The sequence below is a fragment of the Pristiophorus japonicus genome, chromosome 7, assembly GCF_044704955.1.
Source record: "Pristiophorus japonicus isolate sPriJap1 chromosome 7, sPriJap1.hap1, whole genome shotgun sequence".
NCBI classification, from domain to species: domain Eukaryota; kingdom Metazoa; phylum Chordata; class Chondrichthyes; family Pristiophoridae; genus Pristiophorus; species Pristiophorus japonicus.
This window is the reverse complement of record NC_091983.1, coordinates 247,872,479-247,889,955: the sequence shown is the minus strand read 5'-3', so window position 1 is coordinate 247,889,955 and position 17,477 is coordinate 247,872,479. Positions and strand designations below refer to the sequence as shown.

At 44.6% G+C, this 17,477-nt stretch overlaps 1 protein-coding gene across 7 annotated transcripts in view; it reads right to left on the bottom strand.

Moving 5' to 3' along the window:
- Window positions 1–17,477, bottom strand: part of enah (ENAH actin regulator) — a 582,073-nt gene that overhangs the window by 494,041 nt on the left and 70,555 nt on the right. For 6 of the 7 annotated variants that reach the window (XM_070885881.1, XM_070885879.1, XM_070885882.1 and 3 more), the window contains one exon: window positions 13,241–13,359. The exons of the other annotated variant lie outside the window; for it this stretch is intronic. In XM_070885881.1, the coding sequence (XP_070741982.1) occupies window positions 13,241–13,359 (119 nt within the window). The remainder of the gene's footprint in view (window positions 1–13,240; window positions 13,360–17,477) is intronic. 7 annotated transcript variants of the gene reach the window in all.

The following is a 17,477-nucleotide window of genomic DNA, read 5'->3' as shown; positions in this document are numbered from 1 at the left end:
GCAGTGCAGAAAGACCCAAACCAATTTGGTGTCATTAAGCAAGGATAAAACCCTTTCCAACTAAAGCACCTCATCCTCCATAAGCTTCTGCTCATTCAGAACACTGCTACTCATCCTATCCCACACCAAATCCTGCTCCCCCATCGACCCAATACTTGCTTACATGGTCCACCAATGGCTCAAATATAAAATTCTCATCCTCATGTTAAACTCCCTTTATCGCCTTGCGCCTCCACATCCCTATAACCCTCCAACAGCTCCTCGGACTCTAACCTCTTGTACATCCCTCACTCCTTTTGCCCCACCAGTAGCTGCCATGCCTTAAACTGTGTAGGTCCTACACCCTGGAATTACCTCGCTAAACTGCTCAGTGTCTCTCCACCTCCCTCTCCTCCTTAAAATTCACCTCTGACCAAGTTTTTAGTCATCCTACCCTTCTTTGGCTCTGTATTCATTTAGGTCTTGCTATGCTTCGGTGAAGAACCTTGGGACATTTTTCTACATTAACGACATTATACAAGTTCAAGTTGTTCTATACCACACGTACTGCAGCGGATCATGAATGCGGCTCACCACCACCTTCTCAAGGGAAATTGGGGATGGGCAACAATTGCTGGCCTTGCCAGCGACAGCCACAACCCGTGAAGAAGAAGAAAAAGACTTGCATTTTATATAGCTCCTTTCATGACCTCAAGATGTCCAAAAGCACTTTACAACCAATGAATTGTCGTCACTGGTGTAATGTTTGGAAACACGGCAGCCAATTTGCGCACTAGCTCCCATAAACAACATGATAATGGCCAATATTATGTTTTAACTGGACACAATACTACAAGGCAATCTGAGACACAAAGTAAAAAAAATGAATGCTGAGCCACTGAGAGGCATCAGGAGAGGGTGACCAAAAAGCTTGGCCAGAGGTGGACTGTTGTTTTTCCAGACTGGAGGGGAAAATAGTGATGTTGCCCAGGGGTCTGCTCTTTTTGACATACATGACCTGGATTTGGGTAAGCAGGGCATAATTTAAAAGTTTGCAGATGACAAAACTTAGAAATGTAGTAAACAATGAGGATAATAGACTAGTGAAATAGGCAGGCTCATGGCAGATGAAATTTAACGCAGAAAAACAGTGATACATTTTGGTCGGAAGAATGATACAGTTGCCTGTTCTTGCATCCCGTTAAAATTCTAAGTCTTTGAAGGTGGCAGGATTAATTGAGAAGGCTGTTAAAAAAATACACATGGGATCCTTGGCTTTATTAATCGAGGCAGAGAATACAAAAGCAAGGAAGTTATGCAAAACCTTTTAAAACACTGGTTAGGTCTCAGCTGGAGTATTGCGCTTAATTCTGGGCACCACACTTTAGGAAGGATGTCAAAACCAAGCGAGGGTGCAGAAGAGGTTTACTAGAATTGTACCAGTTATGTGGAGGGACTGGAGAAGCTGGGGTTGTTCTCCTTAAGAGCAGATCTGATAGGTGTGTTCAAAATTATGAATGGTTCTGGTAGAGCAAATAAGAAGAGAACATAAGAAATAGGGGCAAGTAGGCCATTTGGCCCCTCAAGCCTGCTCCGCCATTCAATAAGATCATGGCTGATCTGATCATGGACTCAGTTCCACTTCCCTGCTCACTCCCCGTAACTCTTTACTCCCTTATCGCTCAAAAATCTCTATCTCCGCCTTAAATATATTCAATGACCCAGCCTCCATATCTCTCTGGGGCAGAGAATTCCACAGATTTACAAACCTCTGGGAGAAGAAATTCCTTATCAGTTTTAAATGGGCGGCTCATTATGGGCGGCTTATTCTGAGACTATGTCCCCTAGTTTTAGTTCCCCCGATGAGTGGAAATATCCTCTCTGCATCCATCTTGTCGAGCCCCCTCATTATCTTATAAGTTTCAATAAGATCACCTCTCATTCTTCTGAACTCCAATGTATAGGCCCAACCTACTCAATCTATCTTCATAAGTCAACCCCCACATCTCCGGAATAAACCTAGTGAACCTTCTCTCAACAGCCTCCAATGCAAGCCTCCTTAAATACTGAGACCAAAACTGTACGCAGTACTCCAGGTGTGGCCTCACCAATACCCTGTGCAGTTGTAGCAGGACTTCTCTGCTTTTATACTCTATCCCCCTTGCAATAAAGGCCAACATTCCATTTGCTTTCCTGATTACTTGCTGTACCTACATACTAACTTTTTGTGTTTCATGCACACGGACCCCCAGGTCTCTCTGTACTGCCATTTAAATTGCAATTTGCTTCTCTTATTATTTCTTCCAAAGTGGATAACCTCAAATTTTCCCACATTATACTCCATCTGCAAAATTTTTGCCCCCTGTTCGCAGTGGCAGTGTCAATAACCATAGGCCTCAGATTTAAGGTAATTGGCAAAAGAATGAGCTAACATGAAAAAAAATATATTTCCGCAGTTTCGGATAAGTAGAAGCTTACAAAGATTGATAATGGGAGGTGAGCCATGAGGGAACTGGAACAGTTGAATCTAGTGGTGACAAAAGAATGGTTGAGGGTTTCAGCAGGAGATGCGCTGAGGTAGAGGAAAGTAAGCAGCCTTTGCGATGGAGAAGATATGGGGTCAATTTCACATCAAACGGGACGCTGATGCCACATCTGGTTCAGCCTGAAAAAGTGGCCAGGGATGAAGATGGCATTGGTCTTAACATTTAACTGGAAGAAATTGGGGCCCATCCAAGACTTGGATAGGCAGTCTGACATCAGAAGCAGTGGAAGGGTCAAGAAGTGATGAAGAGGCAGAGCTGAGTGTTGTCAGCAGACATGTGGAAGCTGACGTTACGTCTGTGGACAATGCACCAAAGGCACCATTTGGAAAAAGAGTGAATGTCATTGATGAATCCTTAGGGTCTCAAGGCGACAGGTGGAAAAGAAGCCTTTATAGAATCATCGAAATTTACAGCACGGAAGGAGGCCATTTCGGCCCATCATGTTCGCACCGGTCGACCAGGAGCTATCCAACCCAAACCCACTTTCCAGCTCTTGGACCGTAGCTCTGTAGGTTACAGCACAATGGGCCCAAGTTTCCACATGATTTGCGCCTGATTTATAGGAGTAACTGGTGGAGAACGGACTCTCTTAGAAATCGCAATTCTCCACATTTTTTTTTCTGCAGTTCTAGTCAGGTAGAACAGTTCTACTTTGGAACAGAAATTTTTGTTCAAAAGGGGGCGCGTCCGGCCACTGACGCCTGATTTCAAAGTTTCCACAGTGAAAACGTACTCCAAACTAACTTAGAATGGAGCAAGTGAAGATTTTTGTAGAACTGAAAAAACCTGTTCTACACATTAAAAAATCAGGTGCAGGTTACAAATTAGGCGTCCAGAACGAGGTGGGGGGGGGGGCGGGGGGAAAGGGAAGTCATTAAATTCTACAATAAATCCTTATTTATACTTCTACAAATATTATACAAATAAATCCAACCTGAATAAATATTTATAAGCAAAGAAAAGATTAAATAAACCATCTTCCTACCTGTGTGAAAGTGTTTCAGTCAGCTCAGCGGTGTGGCGTCATTCCCGCGAACGGGAGGGAGGGAGGGGCAGACAGGCAGTAAGCAGCCTTCCACTTGAGGTGGAAGCCTTAGTCAGCTCAGCGATGTGGCGTCGCAGGCAGGCAGTAAGCAGCCTTCCACTTGAGGTGGAAGCCTGACAGTCAGCTCAGCGATGTGGCGTCGTTCCCGCGAACGGGAGGGAGGGAGGGGCAGGCAGCCAGTAAGCAGCCTTCCACTTGAGGTGGAAGCCTTACAATCAGCTCAGTGATGTGGCGTCGTTCCCGCGAACGGGAGGGAGGGAGGGAGGGGCAGGCAGTAAGCAGGATGGCAATGTGCTTTTATTAAAAAATGTTCAAAAATTAAACAGCTACAAAGAACTACAAAAATGGCCGAGTGCCAATGTTTCCTTCACACTGCGCGTGCGTGAATGCTCCAACGCGCACGCGCAGCGTTGCCGGCAGAAAAAAAACTAATTTAAATAGTACCCGCCCCCTCCCACTTACAAAATCGGCGCGAGTGCAGACAAGGAGCTGCAGGGCGTTACAGAATCGTGCGTTTTTTTTCCGGCGCCGTTTTAGACGCGAAAAACGGGCGCCCAGCTCTGAGGGGTGCCCGTTTTTTATCGTGTGGAAACTTGGGCCCTTTAAGTGCACATCCAAATAATTTTTAAATGTGGTGAGGGTTTCTGCCTCCATCACCCTTTCAGGCCGTGAGTTCGAGACCCCTACCATCTTCTGGGTGAAGAAATGTCCCCTCATATCTTCCCTAAACCTCTCCCCAATTACTTTAAATCTATGTTCCCTGGTTGTTGACCCCTCTGCCAAGGGAAACAGGTCATTTCTATCCACTTTATCTAGGCCCCTCAATTTTATACACCTCAATCAGGTCCTTCTCAGCCTCCTCTGTTCCAAAGAAAACAGACCCAGCATCTCCAATCTATCCGCATAGCCAAAATTCTCTCGTCCAGGCAACATTCTTGTAAGTCTTCTCTGCACCCTATCCAGTGCAATCACATCTTTCCTGTAATGTGGTGACCAGAACTGCACAAAGTACTCCAGCTGTGGCCGAACCAGTGTTTTATACAATTCAAGCATAACCTCCTTGCTTTTTTTTTTAAATTTCAAAATATACTTTATTCATATAAAAATTTGTACAGTACATTCAAAAGCAGTTCAGTACATTTAGCTGCGGTCAGCAATCCCATACACTACATTTGGGTGCTGACGGCATAACCTCCTTGCTCTTGTATTCCATGCCTCGACTAATAAAGGCAAGTATTCCATATGCCTTCTTAACCACCTTATCTATCTGGCATGCTATCTTTAGGGATCTATGGACCTGCACTCCACGGTCCCTTTATTCCTCTACACTTTTCAGTGCTGTACCATTTAATGTGAATTCACTTGCCTGGTTAGACCTCCCCAAATGCATTACCTCACACTTATCCGGATTAAATTCCATTTGACCAGTACATTGATATGTTCCTGCAATCCGCAGCTTTCTTCTTCATTATCAAACATACAGCCCATTTTAGTGTCATCTGCAACTTAATTATACCCCCAACATTCAAGTCCAAGTCGCTGATATATATCTCAAAAAGCAAGGGACCCAACACTGAGCCCTGTGGAACCCCATTGGAAACATCCTTCCAGTCACAAAAACATCAACCATTACCCTTTGCTTCCTGCCTCTGAGCCAATTTTACCTTGAATCCCATGGGCTTTTACTTTCATGACCAGTCTGCCATGTAGGACCTTATCAAAAGCTTTGCTAAAATCCATATACACTACATCATACGTAATGCCCTCATCGACTCTCCTGGTTACCTCCTTGAATAATTTAATTAAGGTAGTCAGACATAACCTTCCCTTCACAAATCCATGCTGACTGTCCTTGATTAATCCATGTCTTTCCAAATGAATATTTATCTTGTTCCTCAGGATTTTTCCCAATAATTTCCCACCACTGAGGTTAGGCTGACTGGCCTGTAATTACTTGGTCTATCCCTTTCTAAACAAAGGCACAACATTAACAGTCCTCCAGTGCTCTGGTACCACACCTGTAGCCAGAGAGGACTGGAAAATGATGGTCAGAGCATCTGCTATTTCCTCTTTTGCTTCACTTAACAGCCTGGAATATATTTCATCCGGGCCTGGGGATTTATCCACTTTCAAAGCTGCTAAGCCCCTTAATACTTCCACTCTCACTATGTTTATCTAGTCTAATATTTCACACTGCTTCTCCTCCCTCATTGCAAAGTCTGCATCGCCCTTCTCTTTTGTGAAAACAAATGCAAAGTATTCAATTAAGAATCATACCCACATCTTCTGCCTCCACACACACATTTCCTTTGTGGTCTCTAATAGTCTCAACTCTTTTTCTAGTTATCCTCTTGCTCTTAATGGATTTATAAAACATCTTTTGATTTTCCCTGATTTTACTTGCCAATAAAATTACTAGATGGCTTGGTTACAATCGAATCAGCCAGAGTAGAAACAAGCTAGACTAGTCCCACGAGGTTGGACAATGGAGAGCTGCTGGAAGAGGATATCATCGTCAACCATATCAAAGGCTGCAGAGAGGTCAAAGAGGGGGAAATTCACAGCTAATCATTTATGAATTTGGTTATGGCTATTTTGGTGTCAGGTGAATGTAATACCTACAACACACTTATCAGTACTCTATACCATTAAGTTGTGGAAAGGTGTGGAACATAAAATTGTAGGGGCAGCAGAGGTTTGGATGAGTTCAAGCTGACATGGAAGACAGAAGAACATTGGACTAGTCAAGTCTGGAGGTGACAAAGCCATGGATGTGTTTCAGATAAGCTGATGCTCGGGTGGAAGTTGGCAATGTTACAGGTGGAGTCGGCAGTCTTTATGATGGAGAGGATATGGGATCAAAAGCTCAGTTTGGGGTTCATTTGTCTTTGGATGATGTCGCCAAGGAAAGCAGAGTGAGCCAAGGGGGTCTTGAGGTAACATTGCAGAGGAGGGAAGAGAAACCATTGCTGGAGGTGTTTTGGCCAAGTGAATGTAGTTCCACTGACCTGAACAACAAAGGAGGCATTGGAGGAAAATTGTGTGGTCAACCATATCAAGTGCTGTGGAGAAGTGGATGAGAAAAAATGCACAGACGATGCCATTTGTGACTTTGATTGGAGTCGCTACGTTACTGTGGCAAGATCAGAAACCTGACCATGAGAGATTAAAAAATAGAATTTCAGGAAAGATGGGCATGAATTTGGGAGATGATCAGATAACTCAGCATAAACTGAAAATTGAATCTGCAACTTTCTGGTCACTTTGGCTCCATCCAAAACCAACAGTTCTTGCCCACTCATCAGCTTTATAAGCCAAAACCACTTACAATAGTCAAGTAATGGGGAGCATTCAAATCAATTTTTTGATTTTACTAATATTCATCGTCATTCAATTTTTTGGGCTTATGCTGTTAATTGTCCAATTGAAATACTATCATGTAATTCACTGCCACAATTGTCCTATATTTAATGCAGCAGCACCATTACCAAGTGAAAATGATGTCCATGCTTTGCCAATTCACAAAGGAAGATCAGAGAAAATTGCTCATCTGCGATGAAATTTAGGCAGACAGAAGGACACGATTCATTGTCTCAGACCAATGTATTTCTAAGTTTCATTAATAGGCACATCAGATGTTCTCAGCATTACTACAGTCAAAACAAGTTAGTACCAATCCAAACTGCTTGTTCGAACAAAATACAATAAAAATTTGCTCTTGAAGACATTTTAACACCAGCTGTGGCTTCTAAAGGAAAATTAAAAAATTTGAACATAAAGTTTAAACTTTCATTAAAAACCTGGAGATTTGCAAAACCTGGAGATTTCCGACCTTCAATTTACAGTCTACATTTTAAAAAAACGAATTAGAATTCAATCCATGAACTCACACTTGCATGCAAACATTTTCAGACCTGTAAAACTGAAAGCTCCAGCAGCCAAAAATATTGACAAGAATTAAGTATTCAGATGTTACCATTCTGTCCATAAAATTACAACTTCCCAGTATCTGAAGAATTTTAAAATGATCAAATCTTACACTTCATGCTGCAGAACTCCAGCACCGTTAAATTTGAATAACAGAAAAACACACTGAAATGATTAGGATTCTCTTAATGCTTTTCTCTTTGATACACAAGGATTAAAGTTTAAATAGCATGCTTAGAACACCACCAGCCCCTACCCCCACTCCACACAGTGCCTGAGTAGACAGCAGAAGCAAGGCATCTTGTTTTCAGATACTATTAACCACCAACAGGCATCTCTATGTGATACATGCCTGCAATATAGCCAAACTATCCTTCACATTTTCACTCCCTCAGGAGGAAGCATTTCACCTAAACATCTTAGCTGTGATCAACAACTCACTACTTCGGGAATCACAAACAAATTAATGTCCTCCACCACCATACGTGTGTGTGCGCATGTCACAGGACCACCCTAAATGGCATTCCTTAAATTGACAACATATGCATCTCTCATAAAATGTATCAATACCATTCACACCTCAATGCCAAGAATCAATCAACAGTGATGTTAGCAGCTGCAATCCCCACAGCTCTGTTTCTGCAGCAAATGCATGGCATCCTTCCTGTTTACATATCCACTTGTTCAGGCAGTAGAATGAGCTTGATGCATTGTATACATCTGTACACGAACATTTCCTGCTAGACATTGCAAAATTCTTTGTGCTATATAAACCCGACATGCCAGTATAAAAATACAAGAGATAATCGCCATATCGTAACACATTAGACTGTAGCAGATTAAATTGATCATTTGCACTGATGAAATGTTGGGAGCATTGTGTGAGAACTGCAGTAGCAATTCATATTCTGTGAAAGATTAGAATTTCCACTTCTCTCCGAAGCACACTAAAAATAGACACTGCTTCAAAACTCTACCATTTGCTCTTACAAGACGTACAATTTTTACAATCATTTAATTCAGATTTTAGACACATTGCTTGCAGTTACCATCGAAACAAAAGGTTTAAGACTCACAGCAACTGGATTCTCCACATGGTCCAGCTCCAAAACATGGCTCCCGAAAGGTTATTTTTATGAGCAAAATACTTCCAGGCAAAATTAACTTGGAGTACTGTCTCATTGTATTGTGTAATATTCAGTTCTTGATAGACTTGAAGAAAAATTTCATAAGCAATTTATTTAGAATTATAAGGAAATTGTTAACAGCTGCATTATCCGAATAAACAGACAGTTGGCTAAAATATAGGCATCAGCCTCCTCTTGCATGCTACAAGAAAAATAATAATGCAGTATAAACACTACTGAGACCTCCCCCAATAGCTTAGTCAGTAAACCAAAAAAAGCTTGCCGGGGGGGGGGCGGAGAAAGAGAGGGAGGAGGGAATGAAAGGGGGGCGGGGAGCAGGAGGCAATTAGTGTGGGGGGCAGGGAAGGGAGTGGGGGGGGCAGGGAGTTGGGGGGGGGGCCGCAGGGAGGGAGATGGGGGGCCGCAGGGAGTGGGGAGGGGGGAGGCGGGAAGGGAGTGGGGGGGTCAGGGAGCGTGAATGGGGCGGGGGGTGGGGCGGGAAGAGGGGCGTGCCCACCAGCAGAGCAGGGGGGGTTGAAGAAGAGTAACTTGGTAGAGTGAGGAGGCAGGTCAGGGGAAGGGAGCTTGTCAGAGGGACATTTTGCTCAGGACACGGAGAACTTTGTTTTGCGAATAGTACTATAGGATCTTTCACATTCACCTAAGAAAGATGGCACTTCCGACAGTGCAGCACTCCCTCAGTTTTACATAATAAGAACATAAGAATTAGGAACAGGAGTAGGCCATCTAGCCCCTCGAGCCTGCTCCGCCATTCAATAAGATCATGGCTAATCTAGTCGTGGACTCAGCTCCACTTACCTGCCCTCTCCCCGTAACCCTTAATTCCCTTATTGGTTGAAAAATCTATCTATCTTTGACTTGAATACATTCAATGAGCTAGCCTCAACTGCTTCCTTGGGCAGAGAATTCCACAGATTCACAACCCTCGGAGAAGAAATTCTTTCTCAACTCGGTTTTAAATTGGCTCCTCCGTATTTTGAGGCTGTGCCCCCTAGTTCTAGTCTCCCCCACCAATGGAAACAACCTCTCTGCCTCTATCTTGTCTATCCCTTTCATGATTTTAAATGTTTCTATAAGATCACCCCTCATCCTTCTGAACTCCAACGAGTAAAGACCCAGTCTACTCAATCTATCATCATAAGTTAACCCCCTCATTTCTCGAATCAGCCTAGTGAATCATCTCTGTACCCCTTCCAAAGCTAGTATATCCTTCCTTAAGTAAGGTGACCAAAACTGCACGCAGTACTCCAGGTGCGGCCTTACCAATACCTTATACAGTTGCAGCAACACCTCCCTGCTTTTGTACTCCATCCTTTTCGCAATGAAGGCCAACATTCCATTTGCCTTCCTGATTACCTGTTGCACCTGCAAACTAACCTTTTGGGATTCATGCACAAGAATTCCTCATCGGCGCCAAACCCCGGAACCTCCCTCGGGGGCCGGCGCCTCACAACTTGAGCTGCCTCGGGGAAATCCCCTCCGTGCCTTTCAGTTCCGCGCGGAGGGGTTTCTTGTACGGGCTGCTCCTGCACACTCTCAACTTTGCCATCCTCGCCTGCCGTCCGGACACGCCATGGCGTACCATCTTGCCGTCCGGAGGAGGCGGGGGTCCCCGATGGAGGGCACTCTACGCAGGGGTCCTCCCAATATTCATCGGGGACTTGGCCTGGAGGGTGGTGCACGGAGCAGTGCCTTGCAACAAATTTTTAAGCCGGTTCACGGACTCCCAGGCCGCCTGCAATTTCTGCGGTCTGGAGGAGTCCGTGTTCCATGTTTTTATTGAGTGCACGAGGTTGCAGCCCCTGTTCCATTATTTGAAGGGGCTGCTCCTGAAATTCTGGCTGCACTTCAGTCCCATTCTCCTGATCTTTGGGCACCCTGTGCGGAGGGGAGCGGGTAGGTCCGAAGGCCTCCTCGTAGGACTGCTCCTGGGCACGGCCAAGGGTGCCATCAGCCGGTCCAGGCAGCGGGCGGTCGAGGGGGTCATTCAACCTGACTGCCTGCCTCTCTTCCGCTCTTACATCCGGTCCAGGGTGTCCTTGGAGATGGAGCACGCGGTGTCCACCGGTACGCTCGCGGCCTTCCGCGAGAGGTGGGCACCGGAGGGACTGGAGTGCATCATCATGCCCGGCAACCAAATTTTAATTTGATTTTACGTTTTAAAGTTTCATTTGTTTTCATTGCCGGTGCTTTTAGTGTTCCCTTCCCTTTTATAGGGGGCACTGGGAAAATTGTGATTTTAGTGCCCCAAAAAAAAAAGAAAAGAAAAACACAAAAAAAAAACCAAAAAAAGAAAAAAAAGGGCCTTGTAAATGTCTGGTGTGTCACCCAGGTCGGGTGGCACGGTTTAATGTTTTATGTTTTGCAGGTAGACTCAAAGAGTTTCATGCACAAGGACCCCCAGGTCCCTCTGCACCACAGCATGTTTTAATTTCTCCCCATTCAAATAATATTCCCTTTTACTGTTTTTTTTCCCCAAGGTGGATGACCTCAGACTTTCCGACATTGTATTCCATCTGCCAAACCTTCGCCCATTCGCTTAACCTATCTAAATCTCCTTGTAGCCTCTTTGTCCTCTACACAACCCGCTTTCCCACTAATCTTAGTGTCATCTGCAAATTTTGTTGCACTACACTCTGTCCCCTCCACTAGGTCATTTATGTATATTGTAAACAGTTGTGGTCCCAGCACTGATCCCTGTGGCACACCACTAACCACTGATTTCCAACTGGAAAAGGACCCATTTATCCCGACTCTCTGCTTTCTGTTCGCCAGCCAATTCTCTATCCATGCTAATACATTTCCTCTGACTCCGAGGCGTCAGCCTAGATTTTATGCTCAACTCTCTGGAATGGGACTTGAACTCACAACCTTCTGATTCAGAGGCAAGAGTACTACCACTGAGTCACAGCATTGCAGTGTGTTGCATGGTACTAAATCGTGCAGTAAGTTCTATGTTTGATTCATGTTTAATTCCAAATTAGTGCTGATCTTAATCAGCAGGTTCGCATCAGCTCTTCTGGGCTTTGTTTGGGGAGGGAAGAGGGAGTGAGGAAACCAGCTACAGCTGCCTGTCCTAATCACTATCCAGTGACCCCCTGCTGAAAGTGTGCAGTAAGGACAGCTGGTGAGAACAGGATCTGCCTCAATTGTAATGCATTTCATGGTAAAATGGCTCGATGATTACTGTTGTGGCTCCCACATGAAAAACAGCCACTTTAATGAAGTATCACAAGCCTGCAGGTGCCTATGGAGCTGTACCCAAACTAGAGTAAAAACCTTCAGGAAAAAGAGGACTGGAAAAAAAACCAACTGCTACTGGGAGGAAAAGGTGGGTAAACATCAATACTTCACATTTATGGGGTTAAGATTATTTCAGTAGCACAGACCTCCATTTAATCAGAATTGTCGAGGCAAATGACTTGTCCAAAGGATCTGCACTTTTGCTTATTTTTGAAATGACTGATCAAAGAGCTGTTACTCTTATTTCATTGTTTGCCATGATCTACAGTAATCCTCAAAATAATGCAGAGAACGAGTTCAACACCCAGCATAGCAGTTTGAGAATTTGAATTCCATTTTAAAAAATTTGGAAATAAACAGCTATTACTCAAAGTACCATGAAGATGCAAGATCGCCTTAAAAAACCAAATTGGTTCACGAATGCCCTTTAATAAAACCAGCTGTTTACCTAGTCTGGCCGATACCCAACTCCAGTCCGTTGAATCTTAACTGCCCTCTGCTTAGGAAACCCATTAGTGGTTCAAGGTAGCCCACCAATTTCTCAGGTCAACGAGAAATGTGCAAATAAATGCTGGCCTTGCCAGCAACACCCAAATACAGAATGAAATACAATAAGGAGGTTTTGACACCTCAGATCAAAGCAGCGATTGCACACAAGGCATGTTTTTCATCTTTGGCTTTAACAGGGAGGTAATAAGAAGATTAAATTACTTCCATTGCTCAAGTGGCTAGGATATGAACACAACACCTTCACTGTCTGAAGAGTTGTTTATTAAGCAAGGCCTGAAATAATATGTTGGAATTTTCATCCGACATGACACTTCCTTACCAGATGCAGCAATCAGACAACTGAATTATTTATTTTCATTGTGGCAAACTATATTGCCCAGGTTAAAATGAGTAAAACAGACTTGAATTTCACCATCTCAGGAAGATTCCAAAGTGCTTTACAGGTACTTTTGAAATGTAGTCACTGTTGTCATGTAGGAAACACAGCAGCAATTGTCACACAGTAAGCTCCCACAAACAGCGATGTGATACAGGTGCAGTGTCGAAAATCATCAGTTCCAGATCCGGATGATCGGCGGCAGGGTCGTCCAAAATCTGTAAAATGTTCCGGGATCCGGACCCGCCGACCTGGGGTCTCGCCTCGCTGCCCTTATCTCGGGGACTCATCGGCGGGGCCCCTGACCTCCCCCCCCCCCCCCCCACTCAATCAGCGGGGCCCTGGACCCCCCCCCCCACCATCGGTGGGGCCCTGGAGTGCCCCCCCCTCGGCAGGCCCCCGGACCCCAGCCCCCCCCCGCCCCGGCCACTCCTTTCTGACATTCCAAAATCCGGAAATACCCTACCTGAACCTGAGCTCGGGTGTTTCCGGATTAGTGACGTCAGAAAGACGATCGAAAGTCCAGAAAAGCCAAGAATGCGGAACGGCCTTGGTCCAGAGGGTTCCGGATTCTCGACGCTGCATCTGGAATGACCAGATAATCTATTTTAATGATTCTGTTTCAGGGATAAATATCAGCCAAGAACAAGAGAACTCCCCTGCTCTTCTTCCTGGCACAGATACGATGGGCCGAATGGCTGCCTTCTGGGTCATAAATTTTTATGATTCTACATACACCCGGGATGGCAGGTGGGTCCTTGGCTTAACATCTCATCCGAAGGCGGCACCTGACAATGCAGCACTCCCTCAGCACTGCACTGGAGTGTCAGCTTAGATTATGGGCTCAATTCTCAAGTGGGACTTGAACCCATGACCTTCTGGCACAGGCAAGGCTGAGGTTTATAATCCAGTTTATGTAAATATTGTATTCGAGGCAAAAGGGAAAGAGCAGATAATCAGCATTGCAATTCTCACACTCATTGCAGTGACTTCAGATACTGGCATAAGATTGACAGGGAAAAAAAGATTTTATGGCTTGAAGCAAGACTAGGCTCTGCTTCAGTCAATCAGCACAGGTGGAAAGACAGACAAACGTGAAGTGGCACGTGAGGGAATTGATTCTTCATTTTTTGATGGGGCAGGTGATGATAATGAAAGAATTTTGGGCAAGCATTGTAGGAGAAGGAGAAGGGAAACTAAATGATCTGAAAGCTCCAGTGAGAGATAGCTCTAAGACACCTACATTACGTTTGGCGGGGGGGGGGGGGGGGGTTGCTGAGTGAGACAGCATGTGCAAAATGATGAGAGGGTGAAGTTGTGCATGGCAAGGAAGAAAAAGCTGTTCGTTGAAGTGGGAGTGGGTGAGTTAAGTTATAGGTTAAATCACCTAGAATAAGCTGCTCAGTGCAAAGATAGACAGCAATGAGGACAATTTGAATTACATGGCACCTGTGGTCCTGGGGTGTACTAGGTGAAGAGGACCTCAAAGGAGAGGGGATGGGTAAAAGAGTGCGAGATATTCCAACGTGGAAGAGGTGCCAAAGGGATAGGCATAAAACCAATGTGGGATTTAGGGATGAATGTGGTATTGTCAACGTGGTTGTTTGGGCAACATGAAGCCAGAAGAGAAGAAAGGAGGCAGATTGGGGGTTAAGAATGTTCAAATGGACGGGCTTCAATCAGGCCTATGATTTCAAAACTCACCTTTAGGATGCAGCCATAGAGGAGGGGGATGGTGTGGTAAGAGGCTGGAGGCCATCAGCCAATGCACGAAGGATACCTACACTGAGGCAGAGAAAAGCTACAAGCCCATCATTGGGGGGGAGGGGGGGGCGGGTGGTGTGAGGGAGAGAACTTATGGTTACAGGAAGAAAAAAATTTGGCAGGCGGGTCAAAGACCATGAGATCATTGTGGCAGCAACAAAGAAGGGACAGAAGGCATACAGAGAGCAGAAAATCAGTTCTGAGATAGTGGTCAGCCTGCACACAAACAGGAGCAAGAGGTTACAGTATTAGGCAGACATTGTACATCAATGTTAAACTTGAACAAACTACCACCAACCCTTCCCAAATCTCGAAGGCCATTCTGCACCGTCGCCAAAGCCCTTCAGCGATCTCCTCAACCTTGATGACTGATGGTGAAATGCTTGTTAGAACTGTGACATACGGAATGGGTTCCTTATAAATAAATAAAAGATTAAAGCGACTGTGGAGCTCCTAATCAGACCCTGGAGCACATTATTGAGCACTACCCTCAGAGGAAATTTGCAGACATCTGCAAGATATCCACTGTTAGCCTGGAAGCTTTGGCCTGGATATCAGACTTTAGATCGACATTTGATTTGCTAGCACCATACGAAAGAATAATTTTAAACAGCAATGGTAAGAGCCCAAGGGCTGGCTAAAGAATCGGTGGGTTTTTACAACAATTTGGCAGCTTTCATGATCATTTTTCTGGTGTCAATCCACAAGTTACCAGATTTATTGAATCTCATTTCACAACTTGAAAAGCTCTGGGATCCTAGTCCAGTACCATAGCCACTAGACTGTTGTACCCATATATGTTTTTGTTCCATTCTTGTGTCGTGGCTGTTGCTGGCAAGACTGGAATTTATTGCCTGTGCCTAGTTGCCCCAGAGAAGGTGGTGGTGTGCTGCCTTCTTGAACTGCTGCAGTCTGCATAGTAAAGGTGCTCCCACAATGCTGTTAAGTAAAGAGTTGCAGGATTTTGATCCAGTGACAATGAAGGAACGGCGAAATATGGCCAAGTCAGGATGATGTGATTTGGAGGTGATGGCGGTCCCATGCACCAACTGCCCTTCTCTCAGTGGTGGAAGTTGCAGGTTTAGGAGTTGCCACCAAGGAAACCTTGGTGACTTGCTGCACTGCATCCTGTAGATATAGCCCACTACAGCCATGGGATGGCAATCAAGCAGTCTGCTTTGTCCTGGATGTGTTACGGTTTGAGTGTTGTGATTGGGCTCTCACTTGTTCAAGATGGTCATTGCATAGCATGTGTGCATCACAAGTGTTACTTGCCAATCAGAAAAAAAGACTTGCATTTATACAGCACCTTTCATGACCACCAGACATCTCAAAGCGTTTTACATCTAATGAAGTACTTTTGAAGTGTAGTCACTGTTCTAATGTGCAAAACTTTTGTCCAAGTCATGCTGCAAGCATAGACTGCTTCATTATCTGAGGAATTGTGAAAGGAGCTGAACATCTTGCAATCAGTGAACATCCACACTTCTGACCTTATTCTGAAGGGACTGTCAGCAGCTTAATATATTTGGGCCCAGGTTTCTGCCCTGAGGAATTCTTGTAGCATTGTTCTGCGGCTGAGATGATTGGCCTCCTACAACTACAACCACCTTCATTTATGCCAGGTACATAAGAAATAGGAGTAGGAGTAGGCCATTTGGTCCCTCGAACCTGCTCCACCATTCAATAAGATTATGGCTGATCTTCTACCTCAACTCCACTTGCCCGCACTATCCCCATATCCCTTAATATCCAAATATTCTGCCTTAAATATGCTCACGACTGAGCTTCCACAGCCCTCTTGGGTAGAGAATTCCAAAGATTCACACCCCTGAATGAAGAAATTTAGGAACATAAGAACATAATAGAAATATGAGAAGGCCATACGGTCACTCGAGCCGACTCTGACATTCAATAAGATCATGGCTGATCTGATTATGGACTCAGCTCCACTTCCCCACCCGCTCCACATAACCCCTGATCGTTTAAGAAACTGTCTATTTCTGTCTTAAGTTTATTCAATGTCCCAGCTTCTACAGCTCTGAGGCAGCAAATTCCAGATTTACATCCCTCAAAGAAATTTCTCATCTCTGTTTTAAATGTTTTAGCTCATTGAATGTATTCAAATCACAGATAGATAAATTTTTAACCAATAAGGGAATTAAGGGTTATGGGGAGCGGGCGGGTAAGTGGAGCTGAGTCCACGGCCAGATCAGCCATGATCTTTTTGAATGGCGGAGCAGGCTCGAGGGGCGAGATGGCCTACTCCTGTTCCTAATTCTTATGTTCTTATGTTCTAAATGGGTGGCCCCTTACTCTAAGATCATGCCCTCTAGTTCTCGTCTCCCCCATCAGTGGAAACATCCTCTCTGCATCCACCTTGTCAAGCCCCTTCATAATCTTATACTTTTCGATAAGATCACCTCTCATTCTTCTGAATTCCAATGAGTAGAGGTCCAACCTACTCAATCTTTCCTCGTAAGTCAACCGCCTCATACCCCCGGAATCAACCGAGTGAACCTTCTCTGAACTGCCACCAAAGTATATCCTTTCGTAAATATAGAAACCAAAATTGCACGCAGTATTCCAGGTGTGGCCTCACTAATACCTTATAGCCATAGCAAGACTTCTCTGCTTTTACACTCCATTCCCTTTGCAATAAAGGCCAAGATACCATTGGCCTTCCTGATCACTTACTGTCCCTGCATACTATCCTTTTGTGTTTCATGCACAAGGACCCCCAGGTCCTGCTGTACCGCAGCACTTTGCAATCTTTCTCCATTTAAATAATAACTTGCTCTTCGATTTTTTTTGCCAAAGTGCATGACCTCACACTTTCCAACATTATACTCCATCTGCCAAATTTTTGCCCACTCACTTAGCCTGTCTATGTCCTTTTGCAAATTTTTTGTGTCCTCCTCACACACTGCTTTTTCTCC